Source organism: Rhipicephalus microplus, chromosome 2, assembly GCF_043290135.1.
Source record: "Rhipicephalus microplus isolate Deutch F79 chromosome 2, USDA_Rmic, whole genome shotgun sequence".
Lineage (NCBI taxonomy): Eukaryota > Metazoa > Arthropoda > Arachnida > Ixodida > Ixodidae > Rhipicephalus > Rhipicephalus microplus.
This window is the reverse complement of record NC_134701.1, coordinates 231,364,984-231,385,845: the sequence shown is the minus strand read 5'-3', so window position 1 is coordinate 231,385,845 and position 20,862 is coordinate 231,364,984. Positions and strand designations below refer to the sequence as shown.

The 20,862-nt window shown below is 47.1% G+C and overlaps 1 protein-coding gene across 9 annotated transcripts in view; it reads right to left on the bottom strand.

Moving 5' to 3' along the window:
* Window positions 1-20,862, bottom strand: part of LOC119170293 (protein lap4) — a 175,862-nt gene that overhangs the window by 81,734 nt on the left and 73,266 nt on the right. For 8 of the 9 annotated variants that reach the window (XM_037421419.2, XM_037421418.2, XM_037421422.2 and 5 more), the window contains 7 exons: window positions 20,448-20,589; window positions 17,266-17,387; window positions 17,104-17,181; window positions 16,509-16,631; window positions 11,247-11,519; window positions 10,598-10,690; window positions 8,937-9,359 (listed from right to left, as the gene is read on the bottom strand). In XM_037421419.2, the coding sequence (XP_037277316.2) occupies window positions 8,937-9,359; window positions 10,598-10,690; window positions 11,247-11,519; window positions 16,509-16,631; window positions 17,104-17,181; window positions 17,266-17,387; window positions 20,448-20,589 (1,254 nt within the window). The remainder of the gene's footprint in view (window positions 1-8,936; window positions 9,360-10,597; window positions 10,691-11,246; window positions 11,520-16,508; window positions 16,632-17,103; window positions 17,182-17,265; window positions 17,388-20,447; window positions 20,590-20,862) is intronic. The other variant, XM_075877245.1, reaches the window with a different exon arrangement.

Here is a 20,862-nt window from a genome sequence, read left to right as displayed (position 1 = left end):
TCCTCTCACACGCGCGCACACGCCTCCCGCTGTTTACTTTTTGTGCCATCAAGCACGCCATTGAAGCGCTGAGCGGACATTTTGGTCGTGGGCGGCACGGTTTCGCTGTAGATTCTTGTCAGCGATCATGGATCGGCCACGGTGTAAGAGAAAATACCGAACATTACATCAATTTGGAAGTCGTAAGCGCAAATCTCTAAACATGAAAAAGAAAGCATCGACAGCTTCCAGTGCTGCCTCTGCAGCTCAATGTGTTGCTGACACACTGCCGTTTGTTCGATGCTCTTCGGTCGACGACTTCTGGACTCGCCACCGCGATCGTCAGTCGACAACTTTTGGGTCCCGCTGCCGTGCTCGTCGCTCGACGACTTCTCGGACCCGCGGCTGCGCTCATCGCTCGAAGATTTTTCAGACCCGTGGCCACGATCGTCGGTTGACGACTTCTCGGACCCGCGGCCGTGCTCATCGACGACTTTTCCGACCAGCGGCCGTGCTCATCATGCATAGATGAAATGCCATCAGTAATTGCCAGTACAATTCAAGCTCGCTTGAAGCCTCGTTACATATCGCCACAAGCTTCTCATGAGCACGCAGAGGCAATGAAAGCTTCGCTGAAATCCGTTACGGCAACTGAGCGAAAAATGAAGCTTCTTGGGGAGAATGAGCAATGCACTGATGTGGAACTGGCAGAAGAGCTTTTGCTTGCACAGCTAGCAGTAATAAATGCCTTATATAAGGATGTTTTGTGCCCAATATGCTTTCAGTGTAAACTCAATCTTCATTTGGGGACAAGGCATGGTTTGGCAGCACGAATGTTATTGAACTGCAATAGCTGTTGCATTGTATCCAGCGAGTGGTCATCATCAAGAATGGAGGGGGGCAAGTCTTTTGATGTGAATATGCGTGCTATGCAAGCCATCAAGACCACTGGCAAAGGTGCAACTGGTCTAAATGACTTATGGTCTATAATGAACGTGTCGCATAGGGGCCTACACCGCACAATTTTTCAAAAACATTTGAAATAGAAGTTCAAATCTGCCGGTGAAATGGCTGCAGGGAGTGTTTTTGCAGATTCTGTGACAGCTGTGCGCTCTGTTTACAGCCAAATGGAACAGGCATATACAAAAAATGTCCCAGCAGTGTATGATGGGACATGGATGACGCATGGTCATGCATCTCACATCGGTATAGGCTAAGTTATCGAGTTCTGCACTGGTTTGGTGCTTGACTGTGTCGTTCTCTCCAACAGATGCCATGGCTCCACACTTGGGTCAAAAGAAAATAATGAGGGCCATAAGGATTAGAAATAGGCCCATGTTTGTCAAAAAAAACACCAACGTAAATTCAGGCCGAAAAGAAGTCGTGGCTGTACTAATTTTGTTCAGAAGGTCGCTGGAGAAGAACGACTTCCGGTGCACATCCATTATTTGTGATGGCGACAGTCGTACTTTCTTGGCTCTTTCTGAAGAAAGAAGACACGGCTTCATTTCATTGGCAAAAGAAAATTGCATAAATCGTGTAAAAAAGAGGATGGGTTCAGCTCTGCGAACACATGTAGCAAGAAGTAAGAAAAATGAACCCATTGGAGGAAAGGGCGGCCTGACTCAAGAACTGATTAAAAGACTAACGAATTATTATGGGATGGCCATCCATGACAACACTGAAGTTGATGACATGCAAAGAGCTATAACGGCGACGTTTTATCACATCACCTCGAAAGATGAAGAGCCGCACCATGAATTGTATCCGCCTGGACCAATGAGCTGGTGTAAGTACCGTGCTGCAGAAGGTGAAGGCAAGGCTCCACCACCGCACAAGTACAAACTGGCAGCACATGTTGCAGCTGCCAGTCTACCATCGCCTTTCTGACCCTCGGTTGCTAAGTCGTTGCCAAGGCAAAAAAACCCAAAATGCAACCGAGAGTCTCCATTCAGTAATTTGGTCTATTCTTCCTAAAGAACAAAATGCTTCGTTGGTTGCCGCCGAAACAGCTGTGAATGAGGCCATCTGCAAGTACAACTCTGGCACTCTCCATTGCTATCGAGAGTTTTGTGCATCACTCGTCCAGAAACCTGGAAAGCACTCAATTCACAGAGCTGCAGAGAAGGATCGAATACAGAAAAAAAAAAAGCATCTAACGAGCACCAAAGCAATCATCAAATGCCTAAGCCCAGCATCACAAAGGACACTGTTATGCCAGCGAGTCCTCGTCAAACGTCCGTGCCTCTGAAAAAGGCAATCTGGGTCAAGGCCAGCCCGCAGTCCGCCTGACACGAACAACTCAACGGCGTAAACACGCGCGGCGCCTCTCTGGCCCACGTGCAGTGAGTCAGCAGCGCACGTGACAGCGAGCCGGCGTCTTCATGTCTGGGGGTCTGACGTGGCCCAGCGGCGACCCCATTGGAGGAATCTGCCCTGACGACCAGCGGCGCTTCTGATTGGACATTTTGGTTGGACCCGGTGCAAATAAAAGAAGCCCTGCGACATGTGTGTGAGTCGGCGGTCCTATGTGAGAGGATTCCCCGTGTCGGAGAGCCGACATGTGTGTGAGTCGGCGGTCTTAGGCGAAAAGCTGACCTATGTGTTAGAGAGGAGAGCTCGGCTCTTCGAGTCTCTGTCGGCCCCAGTGCCGAAATTGTAACGCCTCTGTATATATGCTGTACATAAACCTTGTTTAACTCACCGTCGTCTCGTCCGCTCGTCTTATCAGCTCTGCGCAGAAGCAGTCGCGAGCTGAGAAACATACGCTACCAAACGGCTGGTGACCTTCCCGGCGGAGTTGAAAGCAGTGGCGCCTTCGGGACCGTGTTGGCGTCGCAGTCTTTCGCAACAGTGGAGGTCAGCGGTGGGATTTCGGAGGTGGCTTCGCAACAGTGGTTGGCAGCTGCGGGATCGGCCGGCGTCAGCGACATCGATGCGGTGAGTGCCTGATGTTTTCCCCTCAGTTCACCAGACTACTCTAGCTCAAGTTGTAGTAGTTTAGAGAAGGGCTGGGTGAAGCATTGAAGTGAGCTTTGATCGTTTCAAGCCAAGTCGAAGCGCTTTGAAACCAAAGTTAATGCGGAGGGAGTAAACACGGGAGTGTGAAAAATTGCTTGCGCGTCTTGCTAGTTGACTTATAGTGGGTACGGCAAGTAGATTCTTAACAGGGGCAAACAGCAAGAGGCTAGTGTGAACGATGGAGAACCTTAAAGTGAAGGAACTCATCGAAATTTGTGAGGAACTCGGCATTACTTTGGGCCGTGCGAAACGAAAGCAAGCGATCCTTGAGATCATGAAGGATGAGGGAGTGTCGGCTGAGGAAGTCGATGAGGCCTGGGTGGATATTAAAGCACGCCGTGAGGAGGCTGAAAGGCGAGAAGTAGAAGCTCGCGAACGTGAAGAAGCTGAAAGGCGCGAACGTCGCGAGGAGGCCGAGAGACAGGAGCGTCTCGAGTTGAAACGACTAGAATTGGCAATCCTACAGTGTTCGCAGGCGCCTAGCGTAGCTTCTCCAACAGTTCAGGTCAGCGGTTTTAGAATTCGGGACCAACTGCCACCGTTCGTAGTAGGCGAGGACATTGCGAAGTATCTCGTCAAGTTTGAACACGTCTGTGAGCGAAACGCTTTGGAGCGGCCTCTTTGGGCGCTGAACCTGCTAGCTCTTCTTCCCGGCGAAGTGTCCGACGCGATAACTTGCTTGTCGAGGGAAGCGTTTGAGAGCTATGACGAGGTTAAGGAAGTGCTCTTGAGACGTTATAAGTTGTCACCCGAGGCTTTCAGGCAAAGGTTCCGGTATGCTGAAAAGGGGAATGAGTCACACGTTGACTTCGCGTTTCGTCTTAAAGCCGATTTAATCGAATGGCTCAAGGGCGAAGGTGTTTATGACGACCGCGATAAAGTGGTGGAATGCGTTGCATTGGAGCAATTCTACCGCTGCATCGAGGATAATGTCAGACTTTGGCTGCAGGACAGACTTGGGGAAGTACAGTTAAACAAGGCAGCTGAGTTAGCTGAGGAGTATTATACTCGCCGAAAGTTGCATAGCAGGGCAGTGCACGTTGAAAAAGATGAGAGAAAAGAGGGCTTTTCAAAGAAACCTGATCAACGGAGACCCGATCTGCACCGTAATTTCAAGAAGGACCCGTCTCTTACGAAGGACAGTGTAGGGGAAGGGCAAATAGAAGCGGAGAAATCGAGTGAGATTTCTACCACACAGGCATTTGAATCGGAAAACAAACGGAAGCAGCTAATCTGCTACAACTGCAAAAAGGAAGGGCACATCGCGAGATAAACTGTCAGGAAAAGTTTGCCTTCGCAACAATCCGAGAATCAGAAAAAAACATGCGGTTGTTGGAGCCGTATCTCCAAGAAATTAGGGTGAATGAGAAAACGTGCCGAGCACTTAGAGATTCAGCGGCAACCATGGACGTTGTCCATCCTTCATTGGTGTCTCCGGATGACTTAACAGGAGAATGCGCGTGGATCAGGCAAGTCGCCGAGGAGCAGAGTGTTCGCTTACCAATCGCCACCGTTGTCATTGAAGGCCCGTTCGGTGAGCTTCGCACCGAAGCGGCTGTGTCTGCCGCGCTAAATGATCGTTTTCCTTATCTTTTCTCCAACAACTCGGAGCAGCTTCTCAAAGAGCAGGGCAAATCGTTCTTCCCCAACTTGGCGTGCATGGCCCTCACGCGATCGCAAGCGCGGAAGCTTGACCTTGTTCAATGCGGTGAACTCTCAAGTGACCTTGTCGGCGGGTCGACGGAACCCCAGAAAGAAAATTTTCCGCATGAGTCATGTGAGCAATCACGCGAGCGGCGCGTCGCGGGAGCGGCCGGCGCGGTATGCGCTGGGGGAGACGACGTGGCGCAATTGAATCAGAGCGAGAGGGCTGCAACGCTCTCGCCTGCAGCGGAAAGTTGGAGCGAGCTGCCGAGAGTTGATCGAGAGACGCTCATTCGAGAGCAGCGTGAGGACCTCTCGATTGAAGCGCTAGTGGAAAGCCACAAAAACGCGGCACAAGTGCTGTCGAAGGAGCACTGCGAGAAATCGGTGAAGAAGCGTGCTTTTGAAGTTGATAATCAGGTAATGCTGCTGCAGCCGTCCAAAAGGAACAAGCTTGAGGTTGATCGGGAAGGGCCCGCAAAAGTAGTATCGAAGCTTTCTGATACCAATTGTGAAGAGAAATTAGGAAGGCGGCCGGACAAAATTTACAACTTGATGAAACCATACGTTCAACATCAAGCGGTCGTAAATCTGTTGTTGAATGCTTCAGAGGAAGAGGAAGCAGAAATTTTGAGTTCTAGTGAGGTAATCGAAGGGGGATTGAAAGTAATCCGGGAGCAGATAAACCTAGAGCCTAGGTTAAGTGAAGTCCGGAAGGAGGACCTGAGAAAGATTGTTTTGGTGTTTGAAGACGTGTTTTCGGACCGTCCCGGAAACACGAAGGCGATCGAACACGATATCGAGCTAAGCGGTGAGGAGTCAATCCGTAGCAAGCCGTATCGTTGTTCCCCTGTGCAACGTCGAAAGTGTGAGCCGCTCTTGGTGCCGCATAGGTATCGTCGCCTATAAGTGGCCGGTTACTGAGATGGAGCATGTTGCTCCACAGCGCAACTTTGACGTTCGCTAAAAAAAAAAAAAAGGAAAGCTAAACGCTAATGCAGGTGCATTGAGCAGTGCGTTCTAGCTAGTACCTTCTCAACCTTTCGGTTTCTCGCTGGCGATTCGGGGCAAAATTTTGACCTCATCACGACCTGGGCTGAGCGCTCTCGTTTAGAGTGATCTCGAGGAGCCAACTTTATGTTGTATTATAATTCGTTACGTTGTTGTACGTGGAAAAAAAAAAAGAATCTTGAGTTGTCATTTTAAGAGTCTTGTGTCCCACATGTGCCTTTTGATGTAGAGGGAACGAAATTCCGATAGACACTTAGCTGGGTATATGTTGTACTATACTTTGTCTGGTGTTCTGTCGGGTGACCGAGGGCACTTGCGTGTGTCGTGTGTTGTCTGTTGTCGAACCGTTCTCAGCAAGTTGCAGAACCATCGTCAAGTGCTGAAACCGAAAATGGTCAGAAGAGACGAGCGAAGTTGGCCGACAAGTTGTGGCGACAAGCCAGTGGAGCTGGGATTCGTCGTCAAGAATGGGATGTGTTCCCGGAACAGTCTGGAGCTGCATTCTCCCCATGGCCCTGGAGGCGAACCTGGAGGGACCTGGCGAACGAGCGCGCCTGTCATCCGAGCCCCGTGGAAGCAGCTCGTCTTTTCGGCGCATTGTCTGGCGGCGGGGGTGCTGTTATGCCAGCGAGTCCTCGTCAAACGTCCGTGCCTCTGAAAAAGGCAATCTGGGTCAAGGCCAGCCCACAGTCCGCCTGACACGAACAACTCAACGGCGTAAACACGCGCGGCGCCTCTCTGGCCCACGTGCAGTGAGTCAGCAGCGCACGTGACAGCGAGCCGGCGTCTTCATGTCTGGGGGTCTGACGTGGCCCAGCGGCGACCCCATTGGAGGAATCTGCCCTGACGACCAGCGGCGCTTCTGATTGGACATTTTGGTTGGACCCGGTGCAAATAAAAGAAGCCCTGCGACATGTGTGTGAGTCGGCGGTCCTATGTGAGAGGATTCCCCGTGTCGGAGAGCCGACATGTGTGTGAGTCGGCGGTCTTAGGCGAAAAGCTGACCTATGTGTTAGAGAGGAGAGCTCGGCTCTTCGAGTCTCTGTCGGCCCCAGTGCCGAAATTGTAACGCCTCTGTATATATGCTGTACAGAAACCTTGTTTAACTCACCGTCGTCTCGTCCGCTCGTCTTATCAGCTCTGCGCAGAAGCAGTCGCGAGCTGAGAAACATACGCTACCAAACGGCTGGTGACCTTCCCGGCGGAGTTGAAAGCAGTGGCGCCTTCGGGACCGTGTTGGCGTCGCAGTCTTTCGCAACAGTGGAGGTCAGCGGTGGGATTTCGAAGGCACCGTCTTTCGCAACAACACCAAGAACTATGATCCCGGTGCATTTTAGATAAGTGGAGGCAAGGAGAAACTTCTTGAGCTGTTTTCTCAAAAGTGTTTTTTGCCTACCTGCTGAGATTGCGCAGCCATTTTCTTCCTAACTGTTTGGCCTATCATGACTTCTGCTTTTTTTGCCATATTCCTTGGACTACAATGTATGTTGTGACATACTTTTTTTCTTAGTTTGACTCTGCAATTTTACGATGTGACTAGTTGTTCACCCCTAGAGTGTGCCTAGTGTGAAGGTTGCAAAAAGAATCGTAATACAAGAATTTTGTGTAGAAAAAAAAATTAAAGCAGGCAAGTCATGACACTCAGCGTGCATTCAGGTCTACAGCAAATATTCTTTTAGCTTTCTAGTGCATTTTTAAACTTTCCAGGCACTGTGAAGAGTGCTAAGAACTGCAAATAGTAAAAATTTTATAAAATAAAAAGTTCTCAAGATACTTCTCGGAAACTTTTGTGGAAGCATTAGAAAGACATGCTGAATATTTGTGCCAATTTTCATCTACATCTGCCAAGTTTTGAGAAAGTACCGTATTTACTCGCTTAATCCTCGTACTCGCATAATTCTCGCACCCCCCACATCGCCCAACAAAAGTAAGACTTCTTTTTTTTTTTCTCGAGTAATTATCGCACCCCCAAAAACTGCCGCAATAATGTTGTCTGCTCGTTCCAGCCACTGATGATAATAGCACGCATCATCTGGCGCCATCTCTTAAGCATCAAGTGTACTAATACTGCACAGAGATTCAATCCAATCCAAGCCAAGCCAAAGTGGCAGGCGCGCGCGTTGGGGCGTGTTTTGTATGTTGTTTTGGTAATCTTGTCACGTTATGGGGCGATACTGAAGCTACACGGCTGCTTTAAAGTTGAAAGTGACAGATCACACACTAAACGACAACAGGGCCGCTGGTAGACCCTTTGGAGTCAACAAGTTTTGTGTTCGCTACTGGTGACGGCAGCTGAAAGCCACCAAGACGCATTGGGCCTGCCTTGTGCCTAAAACTGGGATTGATCGTAAACTTTATTTCTTCAGAAGGAAACTGCGGACGATTCTATTAAATAGCCATCAGCCCAATACTGACGTCCTACGCTTATCTTTTGAGGGCTCCTGTTGAGCGACGAATGCGACCGCTACGGCCGGAACACCCACAAGCTTTGCATATGGTATTCTAATTCTCGACTATTTGCTTGCACTTTTAGTATCTGGAATAAATTTTGCCTTGTGTTGAACCAATGCTTTTAATGTGGAGGTAAGTTTTAATTAGTACTTCTCAAAGCTTGCTGTTAGTTGCTGGTGTGAGAATCCCGATTTGCGGCCACGATTGATTGATTGATATGTGGGGTTTAACGTCCCAAAACCACCTTTGATTATGAGAGACGCCGTAGTGGAGGGCTCCGGAAATTTCGACCACCTGGGGTTCTTTAACGTGCACCCAAATCTGAGCACACGGGCCTACAACATTTCCGCCTCCATCGGAAATGCAGCCACCGCAGCCGGGATTCGAACCCGCGACCTGCAGGTCAGTAGCAGAGTACCTTAGCCACTAGACCACCGCGGCGGGGCATCGTTTTGCAAGCCACTTCGTTGTTTTTTTTTTTTTTTGCACTCTACGTTTTCGTGGACAGTTTTCCCCGCGTAATTCTCGCACCCCACAACTTTGCATCGGTTTTCCGCAAAAAAAAAATGCGAGGATTATGCGAGTAAATACGATAGGTTTTCCAAAGCCACATCTCCCCTTAACATAATTCATACTTTAACGCTGAATTCTGCTACACACTTAAGACTCATAGCTAATGCAAATTTAACTGGTGAAACTGAAAAACATGGTACAAAAAAAGAGAAAGAGGAGGACATTCTGCAGATGTTCCCAAAAGCAATATGATAGTCTGTCTCTCCCTCATCCTCCATTTCGCGGTCACTCTAATTGAGTTCTCACCCTATGCTTACCTTTGTGCCTGCAGGCTGCTTGTCACCAGCAGCTGCCTCCTCACCAGCACCTCCGACACTGCCGATGGGACCCGGCCTCTTGTATCCACCCAGATACGACGGCCGGTTGGCCATGTATGACGAGGAGGAGTACAGACTTCCCCCGTAGGGCCTGGTGGTTGTCGTCGCGGACGTCGTCAGGGTCGTGGCAGTGGGAAGCGATGGCTGCTGCTGGGGTCTGGCATTGGGGTCCCTCAGCACTAGTTCCTCTCTTTGCACAACCAGTCGCACAAAGCGTTCGAGTCCCGTAAGCATGGCCACGGCCTGATCGTGCCGCACTCCGTCCATGTCGATGCCATTGATGGACAGAACACGATCCCCAACACGCAGCTTGCCGTCACGCGCTGCGGCTCCACCCTCTGCTATCCGTGATATGAAGATGCCCTACAGGTGAGTGAGAGTTTGAGTGTAAGCAACATCTGTCATTTCACGTGAAATGCGCAAAATTGACTGAGTATATGTAGTATATAATGTGTTTTAAACAGAATTTGGTATCATTCTTTCATTCAACTTCACTCAAATGTCGCCCTTCATGTTAGCCCTGTTCACTTCAGAGCTCCTGTAGAGTCATCTTTTGTCAACTTCAACTAGTTTTTTTCACCCACCCTCATGAGAGACCATGTTTACAGTATTCTTGAGATACTTATTATGAATAAATAAATTAAATGCTGAGCTGTTGGGTCATTTAAGTCTGCTTCAAAATACAGTCGACCGCCTTGGTAAAAGACGCCGATGTAACAGAGAAACAACAGACACCAGGGCACCTGTATTAAAAAAGGGGTTAATAAATAAATGCATACGTGGTACCCTGCTCATATGAGACACCTCACATAAAAGAGAGGAATTGCTCCCCGGTGCATGTCTTTCATGAAGCGGGTCAACTGCAATGCCATTGGCTGTCGAAATGTAATTTTAATACATTGCACAGATCACACAATATGTACTAAGACAACAAATCAAAATGAGGAGGAGCACCAAGCATGCAGCTTATAAGGTCCCCTGATTAACGATGCCAAGTCTGCATTTTGCTCCATTTCTCATCATGATTCGAAGTACTGCAAGCTATACAAGTTTGTACACATTCATTTTTAAAGAGACTGCGTGACAAAATATGCACACAAAAGGAAAGGAAGCAGGTGGGGAAACACTACAGACACCTTCAGTTTACTGAAAAAGAAGTTTCATTAGCAACTGCAGTTGCTTTCGACAAACCACGGTTGTTATTCATGGGCTATCTCCATCTGCTTCTATGACTTCACTCTGCATTTACCCACTTTCTTTCTACCCACGGTGCTTTTTTTATGGTAATTTAAGTTGGATATCTGTTGATGTTCAAGCAGTCATCTAATTTAAGTTGGATATCTGTTGATGTTCAAGCAGTCATCACACCAAAGGAAGCTTTTGCCATCATGCATTAAAAGGCAACAATATAAAATGTGCATTAATCATTAAAGAAGCTGTGCAAATAGAATGAAGACTCAAAGAAAACCAAGCAGATGGGTAAGCACTGCACACAGCAAGCCGTTTTATAATCACGTGTTTCAACGATTGAAACCGAACTGACTCCTCATAGCAGAGAGCCATCCAATCCTTTGACAGACTCAAGGAGGTTGGAGACTCACTTGGCTTCCATCTTTGTATGGTGTGCCTCCTTTTCCTCCAGCTATGCTGAAGCCCAAGCCATTGTGGTCCCTAATCAACGTGGTATAGATGATCTGCAAAAAGAGCACAGAATGCATGTTTTCCCCTTGTCTTACACCAGGTGTTACAGCACAGCTAGAATGTGGTAAACAGTCAAAGAGCAACAGAAACAGTGCCTCACAGGCAAATTCGTGGCGTGCTACGATTTCTTTTTCTAATCTGCAACCCAAAAAGCCACTGTTGCACAAGTCTGACAGTGATGAGGAGCAGCGCTTGTTTCAGCACGTGCCACAATATGATCAAAATGCAGGCAGTGTCTTTGCTGCGTGGCGGCACTTGGGCATATGACATTCACTCTTTTATTAGGAGCCACGTTTTCGTAAGAAAGGCGGGTGGGCTACTCTTAAAATTCAGACTTGTCACAACCCGCGGCCATTACGCACTTAGCAAACACCATTTTCCTTTTCTTCACTTGTACGTTTGCATTGCCCAAACCTTCAGCAGTCTTACTTTACCTTAACTTTATGTTCCTTCAACTTCTTTCCCCCCAAAAGGTGATCTTTCAATTAGCCTACAACAAGACACACTCATGACGTGACGCCTGGAACACTACTTGGGAATCAACCCTACCTCTCGTTTGGTCTCAAAGTCTGGTTCAGGCGTTCGTGGTTCTGGTGTCGTTGGGAGTGAGCGCATGTCACCATCTCCCGTTGGCAAGGGAGCCAGCAGGTTCTGAGGTCCTCCACTTGCCGGTGGGAGTCGCACCCTCTGGTGGGGCACAGATATGGGTGATGTCTTTGGTAAGGAAAGGGGCTCTTCCTCCAAGGGACGAAGAGGCTCCGAGTGCACCGGCTGCAGTGGTACCTTAGACTGTGCTACTGCTGCCGCTGTCACTGGCTCCCTCTGGTGGCAGATGCAAGTGAAAAGTGGGAAGCATGGGACGCAAATCAAGCCGAGCTCGTAAGTACATAAAGAGTCAGTTGCAACCTAAGAATAAATACAGGCTCCACCCACTGCCACTACTGTCCCGCTATAGGGAATTTTCCTAGATGCTTCGTCCAATCACATTTGCTCATTTCCATGAAATCAAGCACGTCTCACAAGCTTGATGCACATGCGTGTTGCTGTTTTCAAGTTGAACACCCTGGCCAATTTCGTCATAGCTAACATCATTTTCAGTTAAAGGTCATATTACAGGTACAAACGATGACCCTCTAGTTTTCAGCAAATGTGGTATTCACAATAACACAGAAATAATACTTAAGGTTCAAAAGAAAAACCAGTTTGCACAACTCTTACATCAGCGATTGACTATACAGTCTAACGCGGTTATATCAAACCCAAATATTTATTTTATTTTATTTCATAATTAAAACCCACATATTTATTTTATTTTATTTTATAATTCTGTCAGCCCTCTCGAGGGCTCTTACAGGGAGGGTACAACCAAATACAAACCAACCAATATACATCTATGCCCGGTAGTAGTGCAATCAATTAATACACGTGTAACACTTTTCAAATAGACAAACACTGCCTGCATTTACAGTAATGCCTGGCTACGCATTACAAGGCTTAAACACAGCTGGGTGGAAGAAAACATGCAGGCTTATCATCTGACAGCTCCATCACTCAAATACATGCCCAACAATTTTTCGAATTGGCAAAGATCGGTTGCAGTTACTACAATGCCTGGCAACGCATTCCAAGCGGAAAGAGTAGCAATGTTTGTTTAAGCACTGGCAGCTTTCAGTGAAATAAACGTTTTTCATCTGGCCACTTTTCTGCAATTTCCGTCGACGCAGGTCTTCATTGTTATTTCGACGTCTTGTATGTTTTTGTGAGTTCAGCAGTGTTATCAAGCTCCCTCTAGTGCTTGCTGTTTTCTTCCACTTTGTTTTTTTTTTTAATTTCACTAAATTTATTTGTTAGTTTGAGCAGTTTCACAGCATTTCCTTTTACGAAGTAGCATTTATTGTGGAACGGTGCACTGAAGTGAACTTCACCGACGAAGTGGCTACGTCCAGACGGATTTCGTGAACAAGTACCAAAACAGATGCCGTGTGTCTTCAGAGAAAATTGAAAACGTGGAAGCAGCTCGTGATACAATTCAACAATCGACACCCTGCGCATATGTGAACGGCCGACCAAACAACTAGAAAGGTTCTTGCGCCACTTCGGGAAGTTTTACCTGTACGAAAAAAAAGTGTTTTTGCAACCATAGCAGCTATCCGCTCGGCTGTATACTTATGATACGGTCGGCTACAAGACAGTGACAAGACCATAGCTTTCAAGTTGAAATGTGCCAACTCCATAAAAGCGCAATGGGATGAGCAGCTGCATGTGATGGGGCACAACAAACCCACGACCATGGATATTTTCCTGCAGAAACAGCACAGCAAGCAGATTCTTAACGGCACGTTTTGTGAAGCAGGCACAGCACGAAAATTCCTGCTTGTCGTAGGTCTCAACTAGGCTCCGTCAATTGTTGAGGACTCGCCGCGGCGGTGACCTGTATGCGTACGCCGTGACGTTCAATATGTTCCTCTTTGCGGAGCACGTAATAAAAGGAATACGCAAAGTTGCCTTCCCCTGCCATGTTGTTTATGGAAAGTCATAGGCTACCTTAACCGAACTGTACTTAAGTACGAGGAAAGTTCCGCGGTAAGTATAAGGTAGGTGCTTGAAACGCGTTAAGGGCGTACTTACTGTATGGGTAAGGTTGACTTAAGTAATAAGGATAAGAGTAAGTTAAGTTTGTGAATACGGGGGTAAGACATCTTATTGACTGCCGGAACCATGCCTGGCAGCAATGCTGATGACATTCGCACTTACAGCGCGAAAAACGCAGAGCAGGAAGCAAGAAGCTCCGAAGTCCTATACAGTCAACTCCCGTTAATACGAAGTTCACGTTGACCGCAAAAAACTTCGAATGAAACGAACTTTGAATTAAGCAAAAAGCACTAAAAACGGCACTTTTATTAGTTTAAAAGCGCGACAGTTTTTGGGAAAAATAGTCTGTCATCTTCTTCTGCTTGCCGAATCTGGCTGCGGCTAGCAAGTTTTGTAAGGAATACACGTGTCGAAGTGCTTCTTCGGCGTTGTGTTCAACAAAAAACCGCTGCGCAAGAGCAAGACCTGCAGCTACATCGGCAGCCTTCGGTAGTGGCTCATTTCCGACGTCGTCATCATCGTCATTTTCAGGAATGCAGTCATGGGGCCGAACCATCTGCACGATTTCGCTGTCCGTTAGTGGACCGCATGTTTCGACGTTGCTGTCCACAGCGACATACTCGTCAAAACGGACGTCATTGAGAGCGGCGCGAAAGCTACAGTCGTCGAGCTCATTTGTTTGCGCTTCCACTGGCGCACAAGGAGAAGCATCCCCCGAGTTTTCTAAGAAACCACAGGCCCGGAAACAATTGGCGATGGTTTCTTCTTTCACGCGGGTCCAAGCTCGCACTAGCATGTTGATGGCACTAAGCAAACTCACCTCGTATTGCGACGAGTTGTCCATGCACAAAAGCATGCGCTCGGCGAGATGCTGCCTATACAATACCTTCACATTTTTTATTATGCCCTGGTCCATGGGCTGCAACACGGATGTGGGCTGCAACACGGGTTGCAGGCGACACCGTTCTGTGCCAGTCATGTTCGCCGCGACTAGCACTGACACTCTCTCTTTGCTTCTTTTGCCTCCAGAACAGTCGTCGTCTTTAAATGTCAGGGTCTTGTCCGGTAGCAGCCGATAAAAAAGCGCAGTCTCGTCTGCATTAAAAATGTCTGCCGGCTGGTATTCTTCGAGGTTCTCGCGAAGCTTGCCCGCTTTCCATGTCAGGCACGTTTCCTCATCGACTGACGCCTTCTCCCCACACAAGCTTTTAAAAATCAAGTCGTGGCGATGTTTGAAACGCGTAAGCCACCCATCCGAAGCAGCGAAGTCGTTGATGCCCAACATTTCAGCAAGCGATGAGACGCTTTTGCCGTGACGACTTCACCACTGAGAGGAAGTTTGTTGTTTCGTGCCTCTCTGATCCAAATCAGCAGTGCTTTCTCCAACTCGGGGTAGGCGCCGGTGCGCATCCGCTTCCGCGATGCCTTGAATTTTTCACTTTCAAACGCATCCAATATTGAGCGCTTATGCTTTATGAAAGTCGACAGCGTGTTAGGCTTAATGCCGTACTTTCTTGCAATGTCTTGTTTGGCGGTGCCTCCCTGGTCAACTTCCTTTAAGACTGACTTTCGTCGCTAGGTCTAGCGTTCGGTAAGTGCCACGAGTTGCCATTATCAAACGTACGTCACCACCACAACACTCAAAATCAGAAGCGCGGAAACACGTGTGGAATCAACCCAGCGCGCGGGTGACGCGGTGACACACTCGAGTCTCGACAAAAGTCAACTAAAGAGTCAGTCGATGCCGCCGATGCGATTCGCCAGCGTTAAAAAGATTGCCGCTTCAAGATCTGTGGCGCTGCGGACAGTAGTGATGGCGAAGACACCAGCGCGGTCCGGCAGATGTTTTGGCATATGAAAAGTTCCCCATTTTACTGCAAAATTACGGTCACGACGAGACTGTCGATTGAAAAAACTTCTAATTAACCAATATTATGGGTTTTTAACTTCGAATTATCGAGCATTTTTTTTCTATACGATTGCATGCAAAACTGATGGGACCACTTGCTCATTTCTAATTAACCAAAACTTCCAATTAAGCGACTTCGAATTACCTGGAGTCGACTGTAGCAGACGCAGGCGACGCAGAGAGCCAAAAACAGACGATGCGGCTTGGCGATGCCCAAGACACATTTTCACAGTGACAAGGGCAGCGATCAATTGATTGATTTGTGGTGTTTAACGTCCCAAAACCACGCTATGGTTATGAGAGACTGCGTAGTGGAGGGCTCCGGAACTTTCGAACACCTGGATTTCTTTAATGTGCACCCAAATCTGAGCACACGCCTACAACATTTCCACCTTCATCGGACATGCAGCCTCCACAGCCGGGGATCGATCCCGCGACCTGCGGCTCAGCCGCCAAGTACGTTAGCCTCTAGACCACCGCGGCAGGACGGCAGCGATCAAGAAAAGCTGCTGAACGACTTCGACCTCGGTGCGTTGCATAGAGTCGTGCACAATTTCTTCTAAAAGAAGGAAATTACGACGGTGCGCAAGATCACCACTAGCAGCGCTGACCACTTGCAAACGATTAGCAGACGGCAGAGCACGGAAGGTTACATTTAGATGTGCTCATCCTCTTGATTGGTCAAGAAAGACTGCAGCTTTCACAGTGTTGCACGGAACTCATGAAACAGAGTAGAGTGCGCCATGGTTTTGTGGGCAGAGCTTGTATTTATTTTTTGCCTGTAGCTGACTAGTTTTCTGAGTATTCCTTCCACTTCCCATTCATTTCCAGCAAGCAGAATTTGGTGCATAAATCTTTATGAAGACCATGAAACTGGACCTAACATATGTGCAGTAGTACAGTTTGAAGATAACACTTTCCTACTCCTTTTCAAATCTTTTTTTTTTTGATGAATTACAGTTGCAAGAATTTCTGACTGAATTCAATTTGTCTCCGGCAGCCTTTTTTTTTGCTGGACACTTTACGCAGTAGTTTTATAATCAAGCTAATAATAAGGGAAAAAAATAAACTAAGGTGTCACAGACATACTCTTTAGACATACTCTTTAGAAGCACAACCACCCAATTTTCATAGAAACATTCAACCGCGTAGAATTTTCTTGACGCAGCCATCGATGCTTCAAAAAGACTAAACTTGCAACATACAATGTCCTCAATCAAGCTTGAACCAATAACTGAGTTGTTTATTGCTTTCTTATCATGTTTATTCTAGCAATGTTAGAAGCATGAACCAGAGGTAACGTCTCATACCGCCAAAGATGATGTGGGCCGCTGAACTTCTCGTGCTATAAGCAGAGAGATCTTGTTGCCTGCCGCCTTCAGTGTATTCACAGCCTCGTAGTGGTCAATGTCCACCACAGATGCATTGTTCACCTACGTGCACAAAAATATGACAGGAGTATTAAAGCAACACCAGTCCTAAAATGAAAAGCAATGTGCCAAAGACTTATCACAAGCTACGCTGCACACACGAGTAAACCACCTGGGTCATCCATTACTTACGGTACACATCCATATTACTCCACATTAATGCCAAAGATGCAGTAAACATCATTATTCAGACTGAACTTAGAGGTCACACATTATCCTATCTCATTCACAAATAATTGTTTTCCCCCACCGGTACCACAAGAAGCTTGGTAGCCGCAACACAGCACTATTCATAAAATTTCCAAGAATTTCTTTTATGTAAAGACTAACCTTTACATAACTTAAAACCTGCAAAGTGAGCATGACCTATATCTGCCAAGACTCGTGCATATATTAGCTAAAGCTCCTGCATTCAGCTGTGACAAGTTCTGTTATGAAAGACACTGCCATACACTGCATAAAACTTATTGCTTACAGAGAGAATCTTGTCGCCAACTTTCAGCCCCGCCCGTTCTGCTGGTCCACCCTCGGTTATCTTAGAAATAAATATACCCTGAAAACGCAAGAGAACACTTTAAGATTATGCATCAAAAAAAGGTAGTTTTGAAAGAAGGCAGCAATTTGTCACAACACAAACCTCATCCTCCCCTTTGAATGGCGTTGAATTTTTCCCGCCAGCCACGCTGAGGCCAAGACCCGAAGCATTCCTTTCCACGTATATCCTCATGTGCTCCTCGACAACAGTAGCAGGGGCAATGCCTACATAAATTCAGACAGCAAACATCACGACAGATAAGAATTACATTTCATAAGAATTGCAACCGATCCGGATATATCGAACTCGAAGGGGGTCAACAAAATAGTCAGATATATCGATAATTTGAAATACAAAATATGCATATTTAAGGCCTGAATTAAAGCATTTTCAGGAAGAACAAGGTGTGAAATCCAAGTTACCGCCCTTTATTTCGCACAAAAATGGTCCTTAAGCTTGTCTTGCTTCTTGAGCACCGTCAAAATCCAGTCATCTTCAATACCATTGAAGCTTTTCAAATAAGCTAATTGAGCTCCTTCCGCCACAACAGCATTGTCTGACGCAGATGGCCAAGGCAAGCTTTGTAGCGCGGCAAAAGGTTGGTTAGCGGCAACAGCAATGGCATATTCATAACTGCACGGGTACACTTCCGCAGCACCGGACACGGCAGCCATCATCTCACAATCGATGCAGTCAGAAACAGCTACATCGTCATCAGCACCGATAAGTCGCGCACTGTCCGAGATGCTGCCCGAAAACGTGCCGCTGAATTCACCGAGGCACCGTATGCCAGTGGTCATGACGCACCCGAAGTCGCCAGAGGGCTCGCGAGGAAAGTTTACGGCGGTGCTTTACTTGACGTCACTCTAAGTACCAGTCATGATTTTTATCACTGCATGCGGGTCAACGTTCAGTTCAACTCCCAAATGAGAATTTATCAGGAACAAGGCGAGAAGTATGCAAGTCCAGAAGGTGAAAAAGACAACGTCGAGTTCCCACTATCGATGTCAATTGTGCCTTTTTAGCTAGCAGCCACTGCTTTCAGCTGCTTTGATGCAAGAATCTAGAGAAATCGTAGCCTCCGAGATGTGCGTTTTAGAACCGAAAACACCAAAAATATGTCACAAGGTTGCACATCTCGAAGGCCATACTTTTCAGGCTCGTGTGCCAATGTGCGTTAAACAAACAAGAAAGGGAATGTGAACATTGCAACGAGGTCACCAAGTCACTTCACATTCTGATTTTGGTGTCCTTGGTAATCAGTTTTTTTGAAAAACCCTATGCTGATTGCGTGTCAAACATACCGGTGCTATCGCCAGCGCCGTGCAAGGAACAATACCATTTTTTCGTCAACTGCTCACACAAAGAGATCATAATTTGTTAGAACGCGGCCAACAATGAATCTGTACTTGCTACAAAACATGCCCTTTCTGGGCTTCGGCGCAGCGCAGTATTCGATATAGCGGATGTCTCACTGTGCGGGAGTTCAATATACAGGTGCATCGATACCATACTTTTGCATGAAAAATTCAAAGGGATTTCTTGATTCTTCGATGTAGCCAATAATTCGATACATCCGAGTTTGATATATCCGGGATCGACTGTATGAAATAAGTTAGAACTGTGCCTATAGCTTGCATTTCTGGGACAGTAAGCTCTTGACGATTCAAACTCGAGGGAAGCCTTGTATATTGTTTGAATGACCAGAAGCTCTTGTAACAATACGTGCAACATAGTTCTAATGACACATTCACATATACTTACCTGCCAAAGGGCATAATTTTACACACAGCGTAACTTTATATGGTTAAATTTGGCCACAAAATGCACATGACAAGGGCACTTGTCAGATAAAAAACAGTACCGTATTTACTCGATTCTGCCGCGCCCTCTATTGTAACGCGCACCCGATTTCCACCGCGGAAAAAAAAAAAGTGGGTGCGCGTTGCATCGATTGCAACGCGCACCCATTTTTCTGGCTGGCCCACCAATCACACCACTCGGGAAAACGACTTCTTTCGGGAGCGTCTTCCATATAAATATGAGGTACGGGTGAAGCCTGTGCCCATCTGACGTGTAACAGAGCATTGCCATCACAGTAGTTTTACCGTGGACCGATGTCAGCACGCGAACTTGCTTCGCCCCCTTCTTTTCGGCGGTTGTGGTGCCAGGCATGTCGAAGTAAAGAGGCGTCTGATCGGCATTCCCGATTTGCCTGAGCAGGTAGCTGTTGTTGCGCCGCAAGTTTAAGACGAACCTCTGAAAACTGTGAAGCTTTTCATCGTATTCCTCCGCAAAACTTTTCGCATATGCATGTTCCCCTTCGGAGTGAAAAGCCTATCCTCTTCATAAATTTAGTTAGCCAGCACCTGCTCGCTTTAAACTGGCTCCGCATTAGACCTTTTTCTAAGACTAATTGCATAGCCCGCACTTGGAGCAGTTCTGTCGTCACGGGCCGCTGTGCCGCTCGCTGCTCAAGCACATACTCGCCGAGCAGCTTTTTAATTTGCGGAAACCGACCCTGCTGTGGTCCACTGAAGCCTTTGCGTGAAGCTTTGCTGTCGACAATCTTCTGCTTTTGTTTCCGCCGGTCCCGCACGCACGTTTCGGGAGCTCCGAACGACCGCGATGCGGCCCGATTTCCGTCCATTTCTGCACACGCGATGGCTTTTCTTTTAAAAGTGGCATCGTGGTGCACTCGAGTTTTTGGAGTCGGCCCTTCCACGCCGTCGATGCTAATGCACTACTAGATGACGAACTCCTCAGCACACGTACGAAGTGCCGCACATGGGAAACACATAGGCAGAAATGGCCGACGCGCCATGCCGACGCATGTAGGGGGCGGCCATTTTGGATTTGCCGATGGCAATAGATTGACCGTAATTTTTTTGTTCGTACTCAATTCTAACGCGCATGCGATTTATGAACTCGCTTAACCGGAAAAAATGTGCGCGTTAGATTCGAGTAATTACGGTAATTAGTAATTACAATGCTGCATAATAAAAATAAAGAAACACAATTAGGTAACTCGTCTGAAAGTCTTACTGTGCTACAGTGACATCTAAGGGTTCGCCGCACTAGATCTAGGCATCCAGTGGAACTGCTTTCCTCAGCTTTCTTCAAGTGCGTGCAACTTCGAATGTCAATGCCACCACATCACTCACTAGGTCTCTTTCTAAATACCAGTCATGTAATGGAAACGTGAACTGTCCAGTTAGTGCTCATCCCCTATGAGCTTCACGCAGATCCACAAGGACTGCAAGACGCTTGCATGTAGCCCTTACTTTCTCCAAATGATGTGTTTGCCCCGTCCAGTTCCGATTCAGAATCAACTGCGTGGCGCTCTCGCGGTGGAGAAGGAGGCGGTGGAGGCAATGGTTCTTCGCCTTCTGGTCGATGAAGGGCTTGCATCAATATAGATGCCACCTAGAAAAAAAAATATGAATACATATATACATTTTGCCTACAGTAGCACATGCCAAAATAGAATTGAACAACACGTGGAAGTTTCACAATTTTCATTTTGATGACACATATTAAAGTGTCATCCACTCATATTGATGATATGTCGCTTTTAGCAATAACGCTCTCGCAGATTTCTGAATTTTCTTATTGATCTTGTGTAACTGCAAACCATATAGTAATAATACACTTATGAATAATTTTATCATTCCATAAGTTCTTTTATGTGCCTCTAAA